The 7,884-nt window shown below is 38.4% G+C and overlaps 1 protein-coding gene across 1 annotated transcript; it reads left to right on the top strand.

The window, feature by feature from the left end:
• Positions 1-328: 328 nt before the first annotated feature.
• On the top strand, positions 329-6,608 carry LOC107861576. The gene is made up of 6 exons (XM_016706847.2): positions 329-927; positions 3,604-3,748; positions 4,369-4,629; positions 5,035-5,116; positions 5,407-5,603; positions 5,964-6,608. The coding sequence occupies exons 1-6, from the start codon at positions 674-676 to the stop codon at positions 6,330-6,332; spliced, it is 1,308 nt and encodes a 435-aa protein (XP_016562333.1). The 5' UTR covers positions 329-673; the 3' UTR covers positions 6,333-6,608.
• The last annotated feature ends 1,276 nt before the right edge of the window (positions 6,609-7,884 follow it).

Below are 7,884 nucleotides of genomic sequence, written 5' to 3'. Positions count from 1 at the left end.
TTAAATTTTTCTCGTTGTTTAAAATACTATGATCCATTAAATTTTAAGGAGAAAAATGAGTAGAAAGACCTTCTCAAGTCTTTAATTAAAAAAAAGGCACAAGTGAGTCCTACAATATTATTAAGTTATAAAAATAAAGTTGCTTAAATAATTGAAATAGTTGTTTGACAATTGCATTAGTTGTCTCAACAATTATTAAAATCATCGAATTATTTTGTACAATTTTCAAACAATTTTATAAAATTATCGAATAATTTTGATAGCTATCGAATAATTTTAATAATTGTTAAAGTAAAAATATTAAAAAAACTAAAACTTTTTTTTATTCCTTTCACTTAATTTTTAAAACTTGAAGGTTTTTAAACGTGAAGGAATTTATTTAATTGGAAAACTTGTTTGTGCTTTTACAACAACTCCGGATGAGTACAAATGTTCAATCCATCATTTCATGTAAACGAAGCATAAGAAAATTGGGAAATTCCTCCAAACAAGGGGATTAGGGGCGATTATAATATAGATTACGACAGTGCGGATGGGTCTATCCAATTTGTAGGGGCCAAGCTTTCTCCTTCAATTTCTACACTAATTTTCTATCTTTATAGATAGAACTGTCGAAGGGGGGATGCTGGAAAAAGGGTTCGTACGAGGAGGGATATTATAGCAAACACAGAGAATGATTTGGTCTTCACCATTAGTTTCAGAATTTTGGAGAGAAAGGATTGATCGAAGAGGAGGAAACGAATGGTCGCTGTCTTCGTATGCTTATGGATATACCCTGGCTGTCATGCTCATCATACTGACTTGTCATTTGCTAAACTCTCGCCTTCAATTTGCTTTCGGATTTAGAGAACGATCTGCTGCGCCTGCGCATCCACATCCCAAACTCAATAGCCATCCTGATGTCTCTCCCTCTACTCCTGATGTCCGGTAGCTTCTTTTTCTCATATCCTTCTGATTGTCATTTGTCAGTTTGTGAGATACAACTTTTTATTGTTTGGAAAATTAAAAACGCACTCATTTGAGATAAGTGTAAATTCTAGAATGAAGTAGATGATAAATAACTCGCCAGATCCTTCCATCACTAATAACACATTTGACATTGTATGTAAATTCAAGTTAAGAGTCGGGGTGCTCAAGCAAGGAAGAAGCAAGCGATTAAGTGAGAAATAAGATACTGCAACAAGAACAATTGCGTTTAAGAATTGCAAGATGGAAGCTGTTCCTTATCCTGCAATAATAAAATTCAAATTATGAGCAACCAATTGTGTTCACAATTTTCAACAAGTGGTAAAATAGTCTAGTGGATCAAGAGCGAGGTAGCAACTCAAAGGAGATCCTACATGCTACTTCAGAGAAATCAAAAGGCACAAATTAATGACAAATTTTGCCAGCACCTCAGCCGCATTGATAAGCTCAATGCAAGCAACTACAGATTGTGGAACTCAAGGATGCAATATTATTTTCTCAGCTAGGAACTATGAAATATTGTTTGTGGATTAGACACTACACCACCAACGGATGTTAATGTAACAAAAAGATGGAGGGTTAAAGATGGAAAGGCCATGTATACTCCCACTGTAATAGTTGTAGATGAGTTCTTGCAAGGGATTAAGAACGCCAAGACACCCAAATAAGCTTGTGAGACGCTGGCGATAATTTTTACTTAGAATAATGATGCAAGATTACAAAGGCTTGAAAATGTGCTTTTGTCGATCTCGCAGCAGAACATGGCAATCGATCAATACCTCCCTAAGGAAAAATTTTATGTGATGAAATATCAATATTAGATCCAGAGAATTCTATCACATTGACATCGATGAGGTGAACCATTGTTCATGGTCTGAGCTCGGGGTAGAAGGACATAATTACGGCCACACGCAGGTGGTCCACAAACCCAACTTTATTTGAGGTTGAAAATCTGTTGGCAAATGAAAAGACTTGGAAATGCCATTATCCAAGTATTTCTATTAAAGATGAAGATAAAATGCTATTTAGCAAAAGGCAAATCTACCAAAAAAGGGATCAAGAGAGGAGATCACAACCAAGAAAACCAGAAAAATCAACTTCAACGAAGCCAGTGAGCAAGCAGGCAAACCAAGGCTTCAACAACCTACAAAGGGATAAGTGCTATCATTATAAACAAAGGCCACTAGGCCAGAGACTGCTGGTACAAGAAAGTTGCCGGAGCTTGTCTCTGACGAAGAAAAGGAGCTTGCTCTTGAAATTTTAATTGAGAAATTGGTTGATTATGAACATGATTGGATCAGTGTTTGTGCCTCGTAACAACTCGATACAAGTGCAACTTCAAAATGTATACCATGTTTTGGGTATGAAGAACTTATTGTTTGTGTCATAACTAACAACCTTAGACCTCCGACAACTATGTTGTCTTTGGGCCGAATAACTTAAAATTATATCGGAACTTGAAAGCTACAAGCTTGCCAATCATGGAGGCAAGAAGATTAGAATTAATCTATGTCATGTCAGCCTGGACAACTTATGTGGAGAAGATTCGGAGTGATGAACCAACTGATCTATGTCATGCATGTCTTGGCACGTGAGCTACAACAAACTAAAAATCATGATGCAATTGATAAAATTAAAAGGATTTCCCTACCTTGAGCTTTGAGGAGACACTATATGTGTTGGATGCCAATATGGGAAAGGCACATCAACTTCTTTATGGAGAATTGAAGTATCAAGCCAAGAAGCCATTGGAGCTGGTAAACCCAGTCGTGTTTGAACCAGTAGAACAACCTTCTAGTGAGTTGTGTACCTCTTGTACACAAGTTTATGTCCCTCTCAATAAACGAAACACTAGTTATCAATGCAATGCACATGTATTTAGGCTGTCTTTTTGTCAATTTATCTAATTAAAACATATAAATCAGTTCACTTTATTCTTTGGATGATCTAGTGACACTCCGGAAGTATCTTAGGTTGAGAAGCTGAAGGTAAGTATGTCCGGGAAAATAATTAGGATCCTCGTGGTATTGATAAGAAAGCAGGTGTAGTGCATACAACAAAAATGTCTCATACGAGCCTCATTAGATTCAGCTGAATTATGAGGTGATAATTAATAAAATAGAAAGGCATGAAGTCTGTTCCTTAGCATTATCCACATCCGTAGCTGATGTAACTAGATTACAACACCTCACATTACGTTCATTTTTGTTTTATTTGAAAATTAATCAACAGTTACAAAATTTCATAATCATATTAGCTGAAAGCTGCAGTACTGAGGAGAATTTCCATGCTCTAGTATAGATATAGGTCTCGACTCAGAAGCAGTGATCTTGGTAAACAAAATGTTGGGCTCACTAGTGCAGTATATGAAGAATATCCAGTGCTCACTAGTGCAGTATATGAAGAAGAATATGCAAGCTCTAGTAGTAGATATGGTTCTCCTATGCGAGCCTTGTCTTCTGTTAACTGGCAAATCTGGCTGTGGTTGTTAGTCCCTAAGCATCCTAAAGACTTGCATATTTGAATGGTGAATTTCTTATTCTATTTATACATATGTTAACAATACCAAGACTACATACACTGATACACCAGCGTATCCAGCAAAAAAATCCATAATATCTCATTTATTATTCTCAGGATCACTACAGTGATATCTGATCTAGATCTGAAGAATTTGATTGACGACATAAATAAGAACTTTCAAGCTAATGAGAAATGGGAAGATGCCATTAACCGGAGAACAGATCGTCTTTCCTACTGTGCACAGTGTTGTAAACAGAAGGTGCTTGCTCAGTTTCTCTCTTTATGTACTGTGTTCTTACTATTATAGCGGTCTCTGTGCTTTTATCTCATAGGGGCTTGCAAAATTGCCTAATTTCTCAGAATTCAGAATAATAAACATATTTGACGCCTAAGGGATGAACCAATCAATAAACTGGCAGTAATGATGCAGAAGCAGAAGCGCGTTCATTAGGTGAACTATCAATCACAAAAGTAGATTTCTTTCACCTTTTGTTAGTGTACTTTACGTACCTTTGCAACTCTTAAAGAAAAATGGAGTAACCAACTGCAGGCAGTGCTCCAATTGATACTCTTTAAGGATCTGAAGTGACTGAAGGGGGTCAAAGAACAGAATACAGCACTTGCAATCCTATGTGGGCATGCATTTACATCTGCATAAGCACTTGTATCTTATGCTGTGCAATAAATGATGTCACGGTTTCACCTTCTGTTTAATGCTCTTTGTATTACGTGAAGTGATACAAAGTATCTGGATTGTCTTATTTTAAATGTATTTATTTATTAATTCTTATCGTCGTCTAATTTATAGAAAAAGAGTTAATACTATCTGTATCAGTAATGAAGTGATAATACCCGGGTTTCATCTCTTCTGTGTTGCAGGATGCGCCTCTTAAATATCTAAGTGTCACTATATTTGAGAATTGCTCTGTTGAGATGGTCAGAGATTTTTACATGGACAATGATTTCCGGAAAATTTGGGACAAAACCTTGATTGAACATAAGCAGTTGCAGGTGGATACAAGCAGTGGAACTGAAATTGGCCTCATGATAAAAAAGTTTCCACTATTGACTCCAAGAGAGTACATATTAGCTTGGAGAATGTGGGAAGGCAATGATGGATCCTTCTACTGTTTTACCAAGGTACTTTATAAAGTTACATTGTTGGACATCAAGCTATTTTAGAACTGATTCACCCAACTCAACTCTCTCGAGATATCTTGATGGTGCACCGTCTCCAGTTAATAAATATTGCTGTTAGAACTAGTTTAGAAAGAAGGTCCTGCCTAAAAGAGTTCCTGTAAATTTCCTTGGATGGAAAAATTCTTCTGATGGACCCCCCTTGCATCCACCCACCCACACGCATCAAAACCCAAAAAAAGTATAGGAGATAAAAGGAAGAAGTTGGTTTCCTCACTTAAGGTTATTTACATAAGTTTCCATCATTCATGTGTCGCAACTCGTAATTGCATCTATTCTTGTTTCAGTTTAGCCTGTTACATAACTTTGTTTATGCATGCTAAAATTTTGGAGTTTTACTGCTAGTAGGAATGTGAATATCCTTTGGCACAAAGAAGGAAGAAGTATGTCAGGGTTGGGCTCTTTAGGTCTGGTTGGAGAATCAGGAAAGGTAGGTTTTTTTTGTTCATGTTCTATTCTATGCCATGCCGCAAATTCAGTATACCAATGTTAGTGTACCATATTCTTCCTTGTTATTATTTTTCCTTGTGCGAAAAAGCTGATTTAAGCATCACATGACAGCATATACATAGTTGGAATCATGACTCATTTTGTGAATTTTTTCATAATTCTATCAGGTTTCTAGGATAAAAGTAAATATAATGATTTTCTGTAGTACTTCTAGGAATCTAGGGAGGTGCAGTGCAGTAGTGAGTTGTTTCCTTGTGAATTTTCTTTCAGTTTCTGGTAGGAATGCCTGTGAGATCCAAATGGTACACCAAGAAGATGCTGGTCTGAATGTTGAAATGGCAAAACTAGCCTTTACAAAGGGCATATGGAGCTATGTTTGTAAAATGGATGATGCACTTCGCCGATACTCTGCCCTTGACCATTCTCAGTTGACTTTAGGTGTGAGTGCCGTCACGTTAATTCAAAAGGTGAGCTATGCTTCTTTTAAAGTTCTTAATTGGACTTTCACTATTCTTTTTGCTTGGAAAAGTCAAGTAAACTAGATAATTAAAAACACAAACTTGGCAGTGACAGAAACAGAAGCATTTTCCTTTACAAAGTCATTTTTCTCCCTTCAATGGCCTTCCTTCCTCCGAAAATGATAAGAAAGTATGAGGATAATGTGCTTCTATTATTGCATACGTGGATTAACCTTCCCAGTATGAGTAGAATAATGTATAATCTGGCCGAAACGAAGTGCCTGTTTTCTACCCTAAATGCTTGTGTCTGCTTGACTTGATTTTTTGATCTTTCCTTTCCTAACCCCTTTCCCCTCTTCTCAAATGAAGGTTCCACTTGGGTTGGATACCTTAGACCACACTAGGAGCTTAATCAATTCAGAAACCTGCACAGATAGTGACAACAGCTGTGGAGTGTCACGTCAATGCAATGTGAAGGAACAAAGAAAAAAGCCATCAAACAAGGTGGTGCCGAATATACTAATGCTCTTGGGTGGTGCAATCTTCATGTCAAGAGGGCTCTCTAACTTGGGATCAAAGGTTGCCATTGCGTGTATCCTGAGTAAGCTTGTGAAGCGCAATGCTTTGAGAAGCAAAAGCCAACATAGTTTTAGCGAGATGGAGGTTCAGACACCCAAAGAATGTAAGATGATAAGTGGAGATGTGTTCCAGTGCGGCTGCTCAAGTGTCACCTCTTGATTAGGAATACAACATGCATATTTATATGTGGTTTCAAGAAATTTATGTTATACTTAGTTTTTTTTTTTAATTTCCCAGTTACCTTTGTCTAGTAATTCAGAATCTCCCGCTTTTGCGATTGAGGCATGAATTAGGTGGACACGCCCCCGCCCCCTCCTCTCATTTCATTGTTGCTGGAAGCTTTCAAACCTGTTGTCGTTAAATCCATAGTTTTGTCAAATTTTTCTGTGGATGTTGTAAGTTCCTATGAAAAGAGGGGTTATATTTTGGGATTAATAGCACTTACGCTCAAGCTTTTGCAAAGGTTCAAGATATTAGTACTTAAAATTAGAGGCTAGGAAGCATGCATGTCTTGGAGGACATGTTTGCATCCTTACACGGGTAATTTAGTCATTTTCGACCTTGATTTATACTCTTCCTCATTGTGGTTTACAAATATTTCCTAGGCACACCTTCGAAACTGTGGGCTAACACCTACTGATTTGACCTGAAAAAGGCCTGTTTGTGTCGTTTCGCTCATTTGACCATCCAGATGGCCCTGCTGGCTCACACTTCCCTACTCCTCAGCCTGTGTCGGAGCCCCCAGTTGATTTAGGCCCAAAATACGCTCGGGCCTCGGGCACATCCCCGAAACTGTGGGCAAATGCCCACTGATTTGCTCGAAAAAGGCTCGTTCGCGCTGTTTCGCTCGCTTGACCACCCAGACGGCCCCGCCGACCCTGTCGGTCCACCCTCCCCCGCTCCTCAGCCTGCCAGGGAAATCCTCGATCGATTTTTGGCCCAAAATACCCTCGTGCCCCAGGCATACCTCCGAAACCGTGGGCTAACTGACATGATACGAACTAGAGCCTTGTCGTAATGGGCATCTCAAGTCCAACTAGGATTGGAGACCACCCCTGATACCAACCCAACCTGCTAATATATGCCCTGAGTTGGATGAATTCCCAACATATAACAAGATAGCGTTATGCACAAACTTAAGCCTTTGGGATAGCTTCATAACCATGACCAACCTAAGCAAGTCTAACCATCAAGTAACAACCTACAACCATAACCAAACTGATATAATAACCAAGTTCATATCCATAACACAACATAATAGGTACCAACCCTAATACCAATGCCAATATTAAGGCTGACACCTCTATTGACACCACCCATACCAACCCATAATAGTTCCACAAAACCTCAATCTAAAGAAAGAATAATATCCGGCTGGGACAGGCCCCCAACCATAGCCAAAATCAGTGTCCATAAAATAATCAAAGTATGTAAAGACATCCATGATATGAAATGGAGCCTTCCGGAGTATGAAAACTCACTACTTCAATCCAATAGTTGATCCCGAGCTCAATCACTAAGTAGGATGAGTAGAATGGCTAGTTTCTGCATCGCGTGGGGATACAACCGTCGAAGATGGGTTAGCGGGTTAACACTAGCAAGTACTCAGGATAAGGATAAAATAATGCCAACCTTTCAAACCAAGTAAACCAGCCATATGCATGCATAACCACACACACACACATAAAATTCATGCTGGAAAAGAAAATCG

The sequence above is a fragment of the Capsicum annuum genome, chromosome 3 (genome assembly GCF_002878395.1).
Source record: "Capsicum annuum cultivar UCD-10X-F1 chromosome 3, UCD10Xv1.1, whole genome shotgun sequence".
Lineage (NCBI taxonomy): Eukaryota > Viridiplantae > Streptophyta > Magnoliopsida > Solanales > Solanaceae > Capsicum > Capsicum annuum.
This window is presented reverse-complemented; position numbering and strand designations above follow the sequence as displayed.

Excerpts from the sequence above, each read along its gene's own strand:
- LOC107861576 (XM_016706847.2), top strand. The coding sequence starts at position 674 with ATGATTTGGTCTTCACCATTAGTTTCAGAATTTTGGAGAGAAAGGATT. Across the intron at positions 928-3,603 it reads CCCTCTACTCCTGATGTCCG|GATCACTACAGTGATATCTG; the intron begins GTAGCTTCTTTT and ends TATTATTCTCAG. Across the intron at positions 5,604-5,963 it reads CCGTCACGTTAATTCAAAAG|GTTCCACTTGGGTTGGATAC; the intron begins GTGAGCTATGCT and ends TCTCAAATGAAG.